Consider the following 18,464-nt stretch of genomic DNA (forward strand, 5'->3'; position numbering starts at 1 on the left):
ATAAACGTTGAAAAAAAAATTTTTTTTTTAAATAAAAAAAAAAAAAATTATAAAGCAATTTCTACTGCTTCTATTCAAACCGTAGCTTTCTCGGCTTTGTTTCCCCTCTAAGTCATATTCTTGTTACTATTGCAGTATATATCATATTTTTACCAGGAAATATATTTGTTAATTGAGTTCGATGTTCTGAGGGAAAAAGAAGATATTCATGATTTGTGAAAGTGAAGAATTCTCTCTTCTCAGTGCCTTGGATGAAAATTGGATTGCATCGTAACTGATAGATAACATCCTCAATCTTTCCATTCATTTATTTGAAACTGTATAGCTTTACTTTTTTGTTGTTTAAACGAGCCAAGTTGGAATGACCACCATATGTAGAATGTCTGACTGGCAGAGCAGCATACCATCGTGTTGAAAAAGAGAATGTTTAAACAGGGATAATCTCAGGACTGCTCTGTCTTTAAAATCACAGGGCTGTCGGATACCTCAAGATTTGTTTAATCCATTTCCTTCCCCCAGAAGGAACTTCTTAGTCATTTCGGGTGTGCCACTGAGAAGTGAAAATATTTCTTATGCCAGCTTCTTATTGCGGCATCAAATATTTTTCTTTTAATGGGCTTTGCTATATAAAGTTGAATTAATTCAAGTCCTGGCAGTGGGTTTTTAATTAATAAATAAATAAATAAAATGGTCTTATATTTTTGTACGTAAGACAATCTGTTTATTACGTTTGAGGAAGAAAATCAAATTCAGTTGTTTTTTTTGTCCTTTAAAAAAAGCATTAGACTTTGATAAACCTACACAGTGATAAGTGCTCTGAAACTGAGCGATTCCATTTGTGCCACTTACCCAGTGAAAAACAACATTGCATGGGGGTGCCTGGGGGCGCAGTCGGTTAAGCGTCTCATAGTTCGTGAGATCAAGCCCTGTGTGTAGGGCTCCAAGCTGACAGGAGATGGCTTGGGATTCTCTCTCCCCACCCTGGCTCACATACTCATGTGCTCTCACTCTCTCACTCTCTCTCTCTCCCTCTCCCTCCCCCTCTCCCCAAATAAAAAATAAACTTTCAAAAAAAAAAAAAAAAAGAAAAACAACACTGCTTAGAACCCAAAATTGTGTTGTATTAAAATTCTGCCACATTTAAGGGCATTGTTCAGTGCTCTTTCTTGGTCCTGTTTAAAGAGAAAGAATGTGTCTCAGATTTAATAACCTCACAAAAGTAGGTACGAACTGTTTTATATCACTACGAATTAATTTTAAGTGGAAAAAAGGAGTAGAAAGTCTGAACGTAAACTTGCATTTGTGCCTTATTTAATGAAATGTCCTGTTTTGCTTTCCACTATGTTGGCACCTATGGTTAATTAGCTCTCTTACTTGAACACATGAGAGATGTATCATGGAGAGGCCTGCCGTCCCAGCACATATGATAACTCACAGAGAATTGTTCACAAGTAGTTTTCATGGCAAGTCGGAGTTTATAAGCAAGTTGCAAATAAACTTTTGAGTTTTTAAGCAAGTTGCAAATATGTGTTCCTGTTTGATTTTGCAAAATATGACTTGTTTTTAAATTTCCTTTGTTTCTGAAGTCTGTGTCAGCATTTGCTCCAATTTGCAACCCAGTGCTCTGTCCTTGGGGCAAAAAAGCCTTCAGTGGATATTTGGGAACAGATCAAAATAAATGGAAGGTAGGTACTGGGAAGGCTGTCTTAATGTTCATTTTTAAGTTTTCAAATTTGTGAAGACGCTGCATATCGCAGACATTATAATCCTAGCTCACTCAGAGACGCAGAGCTAAAAATAATTAACAAAAGGAAATACATGTAATAATAACAAAAAAAGCCCTTTTCCTCATTGTATTGAATTGTGGCAGACAGTCTGAGACTACATGTTTTTTCTGCTAATGATTAATTTATATGTTTATTTCTTAAGTAACATTACCAAAAAATACCACATTTTATCTCTAAATTTAGATTTGCCTCTTAACCGTGTGCTCATTTGTACAACAGGAACCATGAGTCCCGGCCTTTTAATTGTGTCATGTGTCTGTTTCAAAATCCAGCATCTCTCAGATTGAGATAGTCAATTCCAGACTTAAAAGTCTTTAAAAATAGATATTGTGTAATGTACATCTATGTGAGCATTCCCAATAGCAAGATTGCTTTTTGAAGCATGGGAGCAGATGCTTCAAAATGAAAATTAAAAATGGCTCTTTCTCTTGAGACTCATTTGACTTTTGTGCAGAAATAGACTATTTGCAAACTTCACCAAGAGTCTGAATATTTTGCAAATGTACTCATCATCATATGCATGTGAACAAGTAGGAAATACTTGAGTGGGGGGGAAGAGAAAAACTTTTTTGTCTTACTGTTGTGTGTTCCAGGTCATTCACCCGTGCATCTCAATTTTATTTAAGATTGGTCGTTGAAATTCTAACAAAGCAGAGGTTTAATCCTGTAGTCACTAAATTAGAATCGTGTTTTGCTTAGGCTTAGATTTTTGTTACAGTGGAAGAATGCAGAATGTGATTACTATTAGGCAGTTTGAGAGCTGACAGTGCACATACATCAGTGTTAGCAGTCCTTGCCACTGTGCAGAGTCTGTGTGGAGTTCTGAGACCTTAGGTCACAAAAGCGGTCACCTTTCCCATCAACACGGGGCTTAGGGTCTCAGAAGCATTGAGCAAAAGACCAGCTGGTTGAGAGAAAGGAAGGGAGAGGTAAAGGCACAGGTAACCGATAAAGGAATCTATAATTTTTCTCCTGGACTATCTATAATTTTTCTCCTTCTCCTAAGGACTATGAAATCACAGAATTTAGAACTAGTTGGACTTTATAGATCCCCTTCCACTCTCTCCTTTAAGATTAAAGAAAGCAAGTCTTTTTTTTTTTTTATTTATATATGAAATTTATTGTCAAATTGGTTTCCATACAACACCCAGTGCTCATCCCAAAAGGTGCCCTCCTCAATACCCATCACCCACCCTCTCCTCCCTCCCACCCCCCATCAACCCTCAGTTTGCTCTCAGTTCTCAACAGTCTCTTATGCTTTGGCTCTCTCCCACTCTAACCTCTTTTTTTTTTTTTTTTTCCTTCCCCTCCCCCATGGGTTCCTGTTCAGTTTCTCAGGATCCACGTAAGAGTGAAACCATATGGTATCTGTCTTTCTCTGTATGGCTTATTTCACTTAGCATCACACTCTCCAGTTCCATCCACGTTGCTACAAAAGGCCATATTTCATTTTTTCTCATTGCCACGTAGTATTCCATAGTGTATATAAACCACAATTTCTTTATCCATTCATCAGTTGATGGACATTTAGGCTCTTTCCATAATTTGGCTATTGTTGAGAGTGCTGCTATGAACATTGGGGTACAAGTGCCCCTATGCATCAGTACTCCTGTATCCCTTGGATAAATTCCTAGCAGTGCTATTGCTGGGTCATAGGGTAGGTCTATTTTTAATTTTCTGAGGAACCTCCACACTGCTTTCCAGAGTGGCTGCACCAATTTGCATTCCCACCAACAGTGCAAGAGGGTTCCCGTTTCTCCACATCCTCTCCAGCATCTAGAGTCTCCTGATTTGTTCATTTTGGCCACTCTGACTGGCGTGAGGTGATACCTGAGTGTGGTTTTGATTTGTATTTCCCTGATAAGGAGCGACGCTGAACATCTTTTCATGTGCCTGTTGGCCATCCGGATATCTTCTTTAGAGAAGTGTCTATTCATGTTTTCTGCCCATTTCTTCACTGGGTTATTTGCTTTTCGGGTGTGGAGTTTGGTGAGCTCTTTATAGATTTTGGAGACTAGCCCTTTGTCCGATATGTCATTTGCAAATATCTTTTCCCATTCCGTTGGTTGCCTTTTCGTTTTGTTGGTTGTTTCCTTTGCTGTGCAGAAGCTTTTTATCTTCATAAGGTCCCAGTAATTCACTTTTGCTTTTAATTCCCTTGCCTTTGGGGATGTGTCGAGTAAGAGATTGCTACGGCTGAGGTCAGAGAGGTCTTTTCCTGCTTTCTCCTCTAGGGTTTTGATGGTTTCCTGTCTCACATTCAGGTCCTTTATCCATTTTGAGTTTATTTTTGTGAATGGTGTGAGAAAGTGGTCTAGTTTCAACCTTCTGCATGTTGCTGTCCAGTTCTCCCAGCACCATTTGTAAAGAAAGCAAGTCTTAATAAAGCATGATACTTTAGAAGGGGAAATCTTGGGGGGTTTGTTTGTCTTGATTGGTGCATGGAAGTTGTGGCTAGTGAATATATATGAATAATCAAGAATACTTAAAAGTGGATAATAAAATATAAAATTCTAACTAGTGGCAGTTCCTGAGATCATAAATTTGAGGAGTTGTTTATATGATTCAGATTATTTACATTAAATCTTCCTGAAAGTTCATGGTGATAGCAGATATTTGGTGCTATTCGACACCATAAAAGAGGAAGCTGAATGTACTCAAGCCAAAAAGAGAAGACAACAAAGCAGACTGTTTATTTGAAACAAAGAATATCTGGAAATAGAAAAAGATACAAGGGAGTTAGAAGAAAGAGTCAATTTGTGGTGGGATTCATAAAGGAAAAGATATGATGTGGGGTTTTTTGTTTTTGTTTTTTGTTTTTTGTTTTTTTTGGAGTTAAGAGATGATTAAAAACCTCAAAGGTTTAGAAGGGAAAAGGCTATATTCTATGAAAAATGCTGAGGTTCAGAACTCTTGCCACTGGCTCAGGACTGCGTGGAAGTAGAAAAGAGGCTATAATTGGGACATAGAATTCTGAAGATCTTGTGAATAAAAACCAGGCAAACCAATGTAAAAAGTGTTTTCTGATTTAAAAGGCCTTCGAGCTTAAATGACTTTAAATTTCTATTTGGTTCTACTGTGGTCTCTTCTGAAGAATATCTTTCTGGGTACTTTCAAATTTATTTTTCAGTGTTTTTCTTTTTCTAGGCTTACGATGCTACATTTCTTGTGAAGTCCTACCCAGGTTCTCAGCTGGACATCCTAATCGATCAAGGAAAAGATGACCAGTTCCTTTCAGATGGACAGTTACTACCTGATAACTTCATTGCTGCCTGTACAGAAAAGAAAGTCCCTGTTGTTTTTAGATTACAAGAGGTGAGTCCCAGGAAACCTCAACTTGTTCCAAGTAACTATAAAAAAGCAAATCCAGGGGTTCCTGGGGGGCTAAGTTACGCATCCAACTCTTGATTTTGGCTTAGGTCATGATCTCATGGTTGTTCATGAGATTGGGCGTGGGACCTGCTTAAGATTCTCTTCCTCTCCCTCTGCCCCTCCCCCCACTCACATGCTCGCTCTCTCTCTCTCTCTCTCTCTCTCTTTCAAAAAAACTTTTTAAAAAAGGCAAGATTCCATAATACTTTATATTTGGAATTTGGAAAACTACCTCTAGTAAGATATTTTTAAAATTATAATAAGATACTTAATGTGAAAGCCTTCTGATTAAATTAATGATATCTAAGACCAAATTCCATAGAACAAAAGAAAGCTTTGGCAGTGAAAAGTGCTTATAATTTTCTGTATGGCCGTAGAACCAGTGAATAACAAAATTACTGAATATGTCTCTCTTTACACACATGTGGCTGTTCTCACAGGAAATAACAAGAATAAGCTTAATTACTCTTCACTTTGTGTACACCTTAAGCTCAGAGGCTGTCAACCGTTGGTCTCACACACATCCGCACTTTATACACTTTGAGTTAGGTGCTGCTTGGCAAGTTTTCCTTGACTAAATGACTTTTGGTTATCCACTGCTCGCCTAACTCTATGCTGATACAGTTATAATGAAAGGAATTCTGTTTTTATTTCTAAAAAATTACTTATTTATAAGCTTAGGAATATATAAACGAAATATTTCAGGATGAAAAGTGAACACTGTGAATTACAAGGGATTGTGATTTTATTTTTTCTTTTTTTAAATTTACATCCAAGTTAGTTAGCATAGAGTGCAACAGTGATTTCAGGAGTAGATTCCTCAGTACCCCTCACCCATTTAGCCCATCCCCCTCCCACAACCCCTCCAGTAACCCTCTGTTTGTTCTCCATATTTGTGAGTCTGTTCCGTTTTGTCCCCCTCCCTGTTTTTATATTATTTTTGTTTCCCTTCCCTTATGTTCATCTGATTTGTCTCTTAAAGTCCTCCTGTGAGTGAAGTCATACGATTTTTGTCTTTCTCTGATTGACTAATATCACTTAGCATAATACCTTCCAGTTCTAGCCACGTAGTTGCAAATGGCAAGATGTCATTCGTTTTGATTGCCGAGTAATACTCCATTGTATATCTTCTTTATCCATTCATCCCTCGATGGACGTTTGGGCTCTTTCCATACTTTGGCTATTGTGGATAGTGCTGCTATAAACATGGGGGTGCATGTATCCCTTCGAAACAGCACACCTGTATCCCGTGGAGAAATGCCTAGTAGTGCAATTGCTGGGTCGTAGGGTAGTTCTATTTTTAGTTTTTTGAGGAACCTCCATACTGTTTTCCAGAGTGGCTGCACCAGCTTGCATTCCCAGTGATTGTGATTTTTTTTTTAAGTTTTATTTTTCTTGAGAGAGAGAGTGCGTACATGCGTGGGGGAGGGGCAGAAAGAGAGAGTGAATCTTAAGCAGGCCCCACACTCAGTGCAGAGCCCAATGTGGGGCTCCATCTTATGACCCTGAGATCATGGCCTGAGCCAAAATCAAGAGTCAGATCTCAACCAACTGAACCACCCAGGTGCCCCGAAATGATTGTGATTTTAAAAACATTTTTATTCATGTTCAAGGGTACTGTGTCAGACACATTGATCTAAAACGTGTAATTACGATGATAAATGTCCAGATACATCTAGATCAATGTATAATGTGGCACATTGCAGTTTACCAAATGTTTTCACAGCATTAGGTCATTTTATTTTTATGTGACCACATGAGAAACCATTCTTGTCCTCTCCCATCGGTTTTTTTGTTTGTTTGCTCTTTCATTTTTTTCAACTTTTTTGTTGTGGCAGAATACCATACATAAAATTTGCCATCGTAAGTATTTTCAAATGTACATGTCTTTGCTAATGAATGTATTCATAATGTTGCTCAGCCATCACCACTATCCGTCTTCATAACCCTTTTATCTTGTAAAATTGAAACTTTATGCCCGTTAAACACCACGTCTTCGTTCCTCCCTGCACCCAACCCTTGGCAACCATAATTCCCCTTTCTCTGTAAATCTGACTACTCAGTACCTCCTCTAAGTGGAATCATACAGCCATTTGCATTATTTCCTTCCTAGACTGTTCACTGCTAGTATAGAGAAATGCAGCTGATTTTTGTGTGTTGCTTTTGTATCCTGCTACTGTGGAGGCTTTAGGGTTTTGTACAGAGAAGAGCATATCTATGAACAGAGATAATTTTACGTCTTTCTTTCCAATCTGTATGCCTTTTATATCTGTTTCTTGCCTAATTGCTCTAGCTAGGACTTCAGTACTATGTTGAATAGAAGTGGCAGAGGTAGGTACCTTGTCTTGTTCCTGATCTTAGAGGAAAAGCTTTCAGTATTTCCCCGTTTAGTGTGATGTTTGCTGTGGGTTTTCTAATATGGCTCCTGTCCATCTACTTTATGGGCTCAGAAAAGTAACCTGCGTATCTAAGGTCTCACAACTAGTTCACAGTAGAACCAGGATTGGAAGCAAGGTCACTTGAAATGAAAATACTTGACCTCCTGTCATCCGTCTAAGCAATCCCAAGCACGGTAAAGCAGTGCTTCTGAGGAACAGAGGGATGGAATTAGTTAATACGAGAACTTATGCACAGCCTCCTCTCCGTCTAACTTATGCAACAGATCTGAACAATCTTCCTGTTTTTTTTTTAATTTCCCTAATATTTTGAACGTGTGAACAATTTATATAAATATACTGTGTAACATATTTTATATATATATATATATATACACACACACACACACACACACATACACACACACATGAGGAAAAATATGTCAAAAACCAATATATTAGATATACCTTTTTTTCTCTGAGTGTCCCTCTTTAAGTAATAGGGTTTACTTAGATTAGTTAAAATACTTAAACATTTAATCACTTAAATTGCCTGTTTTAGATCAATAACCAACTTTGAGAAATCCAAATACTGATTTGATTGTAAAGTAATGCGTTTAACTGTATTAACCATAGCTATAAGTAACGTAACAAACCGTTTCTTTCCAGATGATTTCTTGGCACTCACAATGTTGGATGCCTCTTCTTGCCCCTGCGAGGCTGTGCCAGGAAATTGTGTTGTTACCACCACCAACAAAGTTTCAGCCTGCCAACAGAGACTGAAAAATCTCTATAGAGCGTGTTATAAAAACAGCATAGAAGTAAAACACTGATGAAATTCTTAGAGGGGGAAAAAAATAAAGAAACTTTTTATTTCTGAAATGCTCATAGCCTAAACAAGTAAAAAAACATAGATGGGTGTATTTAATGAGGAGTCAAGACAAAACGTTCTTGAATTCTGAAAACAAAAGAAAGCGAGAAAGTATTGAAATAACCAGTCACAGTCTTTAGCTCGGGCAGTTTTTCATTCAGTTTCCTTCTGGCAAGGGCCACAGTCTGAAGGTTTGTTTAGGCTTGTTATAATTGAATGAGCGACTGAGTAGACATGACTGGGCATAGCTTCGGCGAAGTTGCTTTCAGGTTTTCAGGCCGGCTTCCACTGACTTCAGATGACCTTAGGTCCGAGACTTTTACCTGCTTTATCATTTGCTTATAAGTACAGTATAACTGTATTTCTTTATGAAATGGGAGTGGTGAAGAATTAAGTAAGCTGAAAAAAATGGGGTCTATATAGAAGTATGTGAACTGAGGAGAAAGGCAGAAAATTATTACAATCATGTACATGCTTTACCCAACTTCATTTATTTACTTCTTTTTGGTGTTAAATCTCAGGGTCTTGGGGCGCCTGGGTGGCGCAGTCGGTTAAGCGTCCGACTTTAGCCAGGTCACGATCTCGCGGTCCGTGAGTTCGAGCCCCGCGTCAGGCTCTGGGCTGATGGCTCAGAGCCTGGAGCCTGTTTCGGATTCTGTGTCTCCCTCTCTCTCTCTGCCCCTCCCCCATTCATGCTCTGTCTCTCTCTGTCCCAAAAATAAATAAATGTTGAAAAAAAAAAAATCTCAGGGTCTTTTATTTATTTATTATTATTATTTTTTTTAACGTTTATTTATTTTTGAGACAGAGAGAGACAGAGTGTGAATAGGGGAGGGGCAGAGAGAGAGGGAGACACAGAATCCGAAACAGGCTCCAGGCTCTGAGCTGTCAGCACAGAGCCCGACGCGGGGCTCGAACTCACGGACCATGAGATCATGACCTGAGCCGAAGTCGGACGCTTAACCTACTGAGCCACCCAGGCACCCCTCTCAGGGTCTTTTTGTACATACTCTCTACTGTCAGAAAAAAGTTGAGAGCTAAGTGTGGTGCATAGAGGCATTTGTATGATTGTCACCTCATAGAATTTTTCCTTTTCTGTTTTTGGCTTCAGTGAATCTAAGTTGAAAAAGCACTAGATAGCAGAGTCCTGATAGTATACAAAGATCAGATTTTACTCTGAAGCCTCATTTGTCTAATTTTCAGTTTTAAAGTTACACTGTGAGGGAAAAATTTCAGTGACCTAATGGAAACTTCCAGAAACAACATCGAAGCAAGGCTGTATACTACCTCTTCAAGGCCCTTTCTGAAGATTCATAGATGGTTTTGGCCTCTGCACTGCCTGTCAGAGAACAGTAAGAACATGGCACAGAATTCCAGAAGTGCAGGGATCTCTCAGGCGTCCCTGTATCCTCATACTCAGCACGATTACCCAGCACAGACTCTCAGGAATTGTTTATTAAGTAAACAAGTGAACACCTTTTCCACAGTCTTCTTTGTATTCTGAAGAGATTTAATAACCCAGGAATTCATATGTGCGCCTTTCTAATTGGGTCTGGAAAATATGTAGGAAAGCACTGCCCTTTAGGACAAATGTTCATCATAGCTGCTGGAGCATTGCTGCTTTTTTGAGAGCCGAGTGAAGAATGAAAGAAATGTGTTCATTTATTTTTATACTCTGAGAGAGTCTTGCTACTGATGATTTTTCCATGTAGAGTGGGAGGTAGTAGAGGAAACCTAGGCTCTTTCAAGTGTCGCCGGATATATATAATTGTGCAAGCTGCCTAACAAACCAAACCGATTCAGAGAATTTGATGAAAGGACCCACCCCCATTTAATCATATTGATAAATAGATCATGACTGGTCAGGGATGACACAATTGGCTGAGGTTATATAAGGATCTTCTGTGTACCAGAATGCCAGTAGTTCAAATGCGTTCTCCTGCAAAGGCAGGAGTGTCACAGTAGGCATTTTGTGTTTTCTCGTAAAGGTGGATCTTCTGTGAAAATATCATTATGGAAGTCAAGGGCATCGGTTTGGTATTTTAGATAAAACGTACTGTGTTTTTGCAGTACACCCCTGAGAGCTCAAAACTGTAACTTTGTTTTACCCTGGGACTTCTCTAATATAGTCATAAGAATAATATAATAAATAATAATAGCAGTGGTAATAGTGACTACCCACTATGTGCTTGAAACTGCAAGGCATTAAACATCTGTGAAACTGCATAAAAATACAGCATACGCAGTCACCGTAGGGACTTTGCTCCTCAAGTGCTTGGGGCATCCGTTTCCTTGCATCGGTCCCTATTGAACATCAGATACATCATTTCATCTGTTAAAAACCAGCAGCTACTACTTGGGACTGTATTCCCTAGGGTTTGTGGATTGCAAATCATGGGCCTGGTTAACCTGGTAACAACTCAAGAATTCCATGAATGGAAAATGCTTTTCTTCACGTTTCTTTCTCTACATAAGAAATTGTTCTTTAGCTCCAAATTGAATTAACTGGGCCTCGTCTAATCGTTGAGAAATGTGAAGCCAAATAATTCCAAAGGTCAGTCTTAATTTTGACAACGTTCCTGTCAGACTCACTTCTATGGTTCGGCCACAGTAAATAGAAGACAGTGCTTTTGAGTTGCTTTGATGACTTTAAACTAGAACTCTTTATTAACTGCCGTTCTGAGATACGTACCCCACATACTCCTGGAAGTAAGAGATGGAGAACGTTGACTGATTCGCTAAAACCTTAGGGATTTGCCTTGTCCCTTGAAACCCAGGTGATATTTTTATTAGGGCTCTTTTTGGTTCTTAAGTGCTTAGGAAAATTCCCATTTTCTCCCATCAGAGACCATTCACAAGATTAAGGTAAAAACTTAAAAATCTTAAGACTTTTATGTCCTTTCGGTGTATTCACCTTGCGTGTTCATTGTGTTTTGGAAGGGAGGCTGCCCCCAGATTACCTGCTGTTTAACCCCCTTAGTTCTTCCCAGCTTAATTTTGTTTCTTTTTCCTTTAGAAAGCCTCTTGTTGTATTCAAGATGCCCCTGGGGGCATTGCCTCTCCATTGACCTGTTTCAGTGGGGGTATTTTTAAGTTTTTTTGTTTATTTTTGTGAGAGAGAGAGCAGGGCAGGGGCAGAGAGAGGGGGTGGGACAGAGGACCCGAAGCAGGCTCCGCACGAACAGCAAAGAGCCCTACTTGGGGCTCGAATTTATGAACCATGAGATCATGACCTGAGCCGAAGTCAGATGCCTAGAGAACTAAGCCACCCACGTGCCCCTTTGTCAGTGGATTTAATTGACCAGATAGTTTGAGATCCGTTTCAACTCAACTGCTTGGCAGAAAATTACATTTTCTTTCTGTTTCATGATTGTTTTCTAAACAGTTTACTGACTTTTTTCCCCAGTGTGGTTTATTGCTAAGGGATGTCTGTTTTTAATGAATTTTTCCTTTTTCCTCAAATGATGATGTGATAGACTTTTATTGAGTAGAAAGTAGAATTTGTAACAAAACTTTATGATGGCAGTGTTTAACTTCCCAGACAACATTTGACCATTGGATGTTTTTTGTTCTTTCTCTATATTGTTTATGTGTGCTTATTTTGCATTTTAATACTTTCTGTCTTATCGATGTTAATGTGTTTCTTCTGTAAGTCAAAACTTCTTGCCAGTGTTTCTGACTTCTTTAAATTCTGATTCTTTTAGCCCTTGTTGATAGGACCACTTGTATATCCTGTACATTTAATTAATGTGTCATTTCCTCTCTTTGCATAGTAATGGCAGCATCTAGAAACTAAGCTATGGAGAATGTTTATTTTTCTTCATATTTTTGCTGTTCTTATAATGTTCAGAGAAAATGTTGAAGTACAAGTATATGCTTGACTTTATTTGTTCGTTTATGTATTTATTTTTGAGTAAGAGAATGAGCTGGGGAGAGGGACAGAAGGAAAGAGAATCGTAAGCAGACTCCATGACAGTGGGGAGCCCCAACACAGGGCTCAATCTCACAACCATGAGATCATGACCTGAGCCAAAATCAGGAGTCGGACGCTTAACTGACTGAGGCATGCAGGCACCCCTAAGCTTGATTTTGATTATAAGCCTTCCTTATACTGTAATTTTTTCACTGTTTGCAGATAATTAAATGACATGAGAGATATGTTTATTGTCTTTGATGTTTCTGAATGGAAAGTACATTATGTTCCTCTCTTTTGTCTTCTAGGGTTATGATCATAGCTACTACTTCATTGCAACCTTTATTACTGATCACATCAGACATCATGCAAAATACCTGAATGCATGAAAAACCTCAGATAAGAAAATTTGTTCAGGATTATAAAATTGTAATAAACAGAATTGCTGGGAAAAATGATTTCAATGCATTGGATTTCGTAGTGCTAAAAATGCACCATTCCATAGTTGAATCACTTTCTGAATGAATATATAAAACCTGCTTTTGATTTACAAGTTATTTTGCCAATGTTGGGAAATATTTAATACATTACAGCTTTCTCAAGGTCATTTGGAAATCATTGTATTAACCTCAGGCCACAGAATATGAATATAATCGCATTTAAATCATAGAATGTTCACTCAGGAATTGGTTTAAGAGGTAATTTAGCCTAAACCCCTCACTTTTCCAGACTTTAAGTCTGTGAAGGCATGGACTGTCTTCATTGTGTTTATTGTTCTGTCTCTAGTATCTGCCAACCACTTGGCTTCTAGGAGGCATTTAGTAACTATTTGTTGTTGAGTAAGGAATGAGGCTCAGAAAGATTAAGTAAATTCTCCATCATTACACAGTTATTTGTGGGACAGCTAAGATTAGAAGCCAGATTTCATAAACCCAATCCAATGAGACTTCTTTTCTTATCTATTAAGCCAAACAGATTTGTGGACATTGGTTTCTGGGATTTCTCAAGAGACGAGAATTAAATAATAAGACTCAATCTGAAAATAGCTCTATGTAAGGAAAGTTGCTTCGTATGTTTCTGTAAACAGATATTTTCCTGTAGTTACATGCAGAAATTTAGCTTGGTGAGCTCACCAAGAAAAGTAATCAGTCTCTTTGTAAATACCAAATTGTGTACCTTTTACGAACTTAATATGAATAAACTCATTTTGAAACATGATAGATGAAGTCTGACTATTTTATTTTATTTTTTTAATGTTTATCTTGAGGGGAGAGAAAGCAGGGGAGGATACAGACAGAGGGAGACAGGGGATTCGAAGAGGGCTCCCTGCTGACAACAGAGAGCCCGACAGGGGGCCCAAACTCACAAACTGAGGTCATGACCTGAGCTGAAGTTGAATACTTAATGGACTGAACCACCCGGGCTCCCCAGATTATTTTAAAAACATTTTTCTATTAGAGAAGCATGAAGATTATACATTAATTTTTTTTTCATTCCAGTGTAGTTAACATTTTGTTCATTTCAGGTGTGCAATATAGGGATTCATCACGTCCATATATTACTCCGTGCTCATCAAGATAAGTGTACTCTTAATCCCTTTCACCTGTTTCACACAGATTATACATTTTAAACACTTGATATGAATGCATGTTAATATGGTAAACAAAGAAGTCATCAGGTTCTTAAACCAGGTTCTTAAAGTTATCAAATTAGTAGCATTTAAATGTGAATTAGATTGTACTAGAATTTCTTAAATTAGTGCTACTGAAATACCAGTAGCCAAGTTAGAGCCCCATAGTGAGCTACACACAAAATGGTTCTAGTCTAAACAGTCTCATGTCCTCTAATAAGTTCACTTAATTCGTGGAATTTGTGCATGTTTTTGGTAACTCCTTTGTAAAGAAAACCAGTTGTGTACTTCTAAGATCGCTGTATTAGCTGCAAATTTAATCAGAAGCAGAACTAGTAGGAGATATATAAAGAGATTTTTTTGATGAGGAGTTGGTTTCTGTGATTGTAAGGGCTGGCTAAGCAGGTGTAAAATCCATAAGGCAGGCCAGAAGGGAGGTTCATGAGCAGGATGGGACCCCACAGTTGTGGGCTGAAGCAGTTGCCCACAGGTGGGATTTCTTGTCTGGAGCAAGCCTCAGCCTTGTTTTTAAGTCCTGATAAGGTGGCGCCCTCCGTTTTATCCAGGATAATCTTCCTTATTTAAAGTCAGTTGATTAGGGACTTTCATTATATCTTCAAAATCCCTTAATAGCATACCTAGATTAGTGTTTGATTGAATGACTGGGAGCTTTACTCTGCCAAGTTGGCTCAGCATTATAAGAAAATTGTTGCTTTGCCCTTTTACAAGGTAAATGCAAAACATTTAAATATTCAGTAAGTAATTGCTGACATCTAGCCAATGATAACTGTAATAAAAATGAACTCTTTCACAACACAGAATCGACTGTCAAGGATCTATAGGACACCAGTAAATTTAAGCTTGTTATTCTGTGCTGCAAAGACTGGCCTGGGGAGGGATGAATTCTTATATATGCCTAAATGTAAAATATTTTCTCCCACCGGAAATAATTCTCAGTCACTCACATAAGGAACCATCTCCTATGACTTCATAGTAAAAAAAAAAAAAAATAACCTAAAAATGACCTCCTAATACTAGTTTTGTGTGCTTCTAAAAGGCACCTGACAGAATCAGGTATAAAAGGAGGCAAAAGAATTGACACATTTCCTGGGTTACAGATGTCATAAAACCCTCTATGATCCCTTTAGGAAAGAATACAATACTATGAAAGCCACTTTTGAGAAGAAAAAGGCAAGCCCTAAAGAGGGTGGAGTTGCTTGCAAAACATCTGATAAAGAATTTGTATCCAGATATCTAAAGAGCTCCCACGAGCTCCTTGTTTTAAAAAGATGGAAACCAACAGGAAAATGGCCTAAAGATTCGAATGGGTAGTTCACAAAACAGAATGTAAGTATGCCTAATAAACCCATGAAAATGTGCTTAACTTCCTAGGACCAAGAAAATGCACATAAAAATTACAATAAAATACTACTGCACACCCACCTTCAGGGCTAAGGTTAGGACGGCAGAAACCCCAAGTGTTGGCGAGGCTGTTTGGTAGTCCGCCAGTGGGCGTGGGCCGCAGTGGAACACGCGTGTTCCTCCCCAGCGATTCCCCCCCCCCCGAGGTAGAGAAGCAAGGGCATGCGAAACCCGTATGAGAATGTTCTTAGCAGCACCGCTCGTAATAGCCATGATCTGGAAACAATCCAAATGTCCACCTACACAGAAGGGGTAAAATTGGAGTATATTCAGAAGTGGAATATGCTACATTAGTGAAAATGAGCGTGCAACATGGAGGGCTCTGTCCTGACAGCTCGGACCCTGGAGCCTGCTTCCTGCTTCGGATTCTATGTCTCCCTGTCTCTCTGCTCCTCCCCCTACTCATGCTCTCTCTCTCTCTCTCTCTCTCAAAAATAAATAAATAAATAAGTAAACAAACATTTAAAAAATTTAAAAAAAGCTTTATACATTTTTTCATATGTGTTATTTTGTGAAGTTTACACTAAAAAATGCATTAAGTAGTTATTCTGTCGAGATCATAAATATACTGCAAGAAGAAGAAAAACTTCCAACGTTACACAAAGGACACTTATTTGGGGGGATAAAATTTCCAGTGGCCACATCAGTTACAGATTCAAGTAATGTTATATCTCACTTAGAAACCACTAAGAAGTGAAGGTAATATGTAATATGTGATGCCTCAAAAAATCAGCTCATGATGTCTCTGATTTTGAACATGCAAGTGGAGTTTAAATAAAACTATTTCACGAAATCTTACAGTGGAAAAATTCTAAGCTAACATCTTAAAAATATTTTTTTTAATTTTTTTTAACGTTTTATTTATTTTTGAGACAGGGAGAGACAGAGTGTGAACAGGGGAGGGTCAAAGAGAGGGAGACACAGAATCTGAAACAGGCTCCAGGCTCTGAGCTGTCAGCACAGAGCCCGACGCGGGGCTTGAACTCACAGACCGCGAGATCATGACCTGAGCCGAAGTCAGACGCTTAACCGACTGAGCCACCCAGGTGCCCCTTAAAAATATTTTTAATATATATGTATTGTAAGCTGTGACAAAGAGACATGAATTTTATATAGAAGAGCTCATAAACATATTCCAAGTTAGCCAAGCAACCTTTTTGCATATTCTCATCAGAAAAATTGCAGATCTGCATTTGGGCACACTGGATGAACACAGCGTATACAACATAGATTACACTGGTTTATGAAACTCCTGAAACCGGAGCGCCTGGGTGGCCTAGTGGGTTGAGAGTGAAACTCTTGATTTTGCATCAAGTCATGATCTCACAGTTCGTGAGATAGAGCCCTGGGTCGGGCTCTGTGCTGACAGCACGCAGCCTGCTTGACATTCTCCATCTCCCTCTTTCTCCACCCCTTCCTATTCTCTAAACGAACAAACAAACATTAAAAAAAAAAAAAAGAAACTTCTGGAACCAAAATCACTTTATTAAAACAAAACTGCCACGTGTCGGGTTTTTTTGTTGTTGTTGTTGTTATTGTTGTTGTTGTTTTAAAGCTTTCATTTTATCAGGTTTGGGTGAAGAAAGGACATACGATTGGCGGTGCTTCCTGGTGAGGAGAGCAGAAGTGATGGAGCAAATCAAGGAGCAGCAGTGGCCACAGGAGCACCGGTGACCTGAGGACAGAAGCAGCGGCTGTGTTCAAGATGGGGGGCAAAGTATTCAAATGAAGATCAACATCTCAAAATTAATAATTTTCCTATCAGCTTATAAATAATCTAACAAAAAAGTTTAATGGTTTTTTTTTTAACGTTTATTATTGAGAGACAGAGAGAGACAGAGCATGAGCAGGGGAGGGGCAGAGAGAGAGGGAGACACAGAATCTGAAACAGGATCCAGGCTCCAAGCTGTCAGTACAGAGCCCGACAGGGGGGCTCGAACTCACAAACCTCTAGATCATGACCTGAGCTGAAGTCAGATGCTTAACCGACTGAGCCACCCAGTCGCCCCAATAATCTAACAAAAGAGTATAAAAGGAAAATGATCCCATTCAGAGCAGCAACGAAGAATGAAAGTACCTAGAAATCACCCGAGCAAGAGTTGTACAAGGTCCTTAGTAAAGTAAACCTTGAACAAATGGAGAGCAATATATTATGGAACAGAAGACTCAATATTGTAAAAGTATTAACACACCCCATAGTAATCTATAGATGCAATGCTGCCTTAACCCAAATCTCAATGCTGTCTACGGAAATTGACAAGCTAATTATAAAATTCATACGGAAGAATACGCTTTTTTCTTGAAAAAGAACAAATTGCTCTACCTGGTGTCAAGACACGTTGGAAAGCAGTGATAATGAAAATAGGTTTGGACTCAGAAGAGTGCAGTGGACCAAAGAAATCCTGCTGCAGGCCAATTCGGGGGTTGGTGGTGTCTCAAGTCGGTGAGGAAAACAGGCACGCTTCCATGTACGGTGCTGCAAAATGACTTCCCAGCAGCTTTGTGGGGAGACACGACCAAGAGCAGACCCGGCCAGGCCCTGCATTGCAACATTGCTTGTCATGGAGAAAATATGAGAACAGCCCCAAGTGTTTACGAATAAAAATAAGCTGCTGAACAATGCACATAATTCAGTACTGTTATGTTTTTAAAAAAATTTTTTTTAACGTTTATTATTTTTGGGACAGAGAGAGACAGAGCATGAACGGGGGAGGGGCAGAGAGAGAGGGAGACACAGAATCGGAAACAGGCTCCAGGCTCGAGCCATCAGCCCAGAGCCTGACGCAGGGCTCGAACTCACGGAGCGCGAGATCGTGACCTGGCTGAAGTCGGACGCTTAACCGACTGCGCCACCCAGGCGCCCCAGTACTGTTATGTTTTTAAACCACCGACACAATGTGTTATATGTTCCAGAGGTACAAATACGTCATGGGAAAAGGTCTGAATGAAAATAAATGGCCATTACTTCCGGGAAAAAAGAAGAACTTCGGAATTGAAGATGATAGTCAAAGGGCTTTATTTTTGATGACTGACATCATTTTTACAAACGGAAGTTACGCGTGTATATTTGGGGTTGTAAAACATTAATTTTAAA

The 18,464-nt window shown here is 38.9% G+C and overlaps 1 protein-coding gene across 1 annotated transcript in view; it reads left to right on the forward strand.

The window, feature by feature from the left end:
- The window catches only part of ESD (esterase D), a 26,576-nt gene extending 13,040 nt beyond the window's left edge, over positions 1–13,536 (forward strand). Inside the window, exons 8-10 of the mRNA XM_040448441.1 lie at positions 1,587–1,685; positions 4,935–5,102; positions 12,627–13,536. Coding sequence (XP_040304375.1) covers positions 1,587–1,685; positions 4,935–5,102; positions 12,627–12,707 — 348 coding nt within the window. The 3' untranslated portion in view covers positions 12,708–13,536. The remainder of the gene's footprint in view (positions 1–1,586; positions 1,686–4,934; positions 5,103–12,626) is intronic.
- The last annotated feature ends 4,928 nt before the right edge of the window (positions 13,537–18,464 follow it).

The sequence above is a fragment of the Herpailurus yagouaroundi genome, unplaced genomic scaffold, assembly GCF_014898765.1.
Source record: "Herpailurus yagouaroundi ecotype Mexico unplaced genomic scaffold, PumYag 197, whole genome shotgun sequence".
Lineage (NCBI taxonomy): Eukaryota > Metazoa > Chordata > Mammalia > Carnivora > Felidae > Herpailurus > Herpailurus yagouaroundi.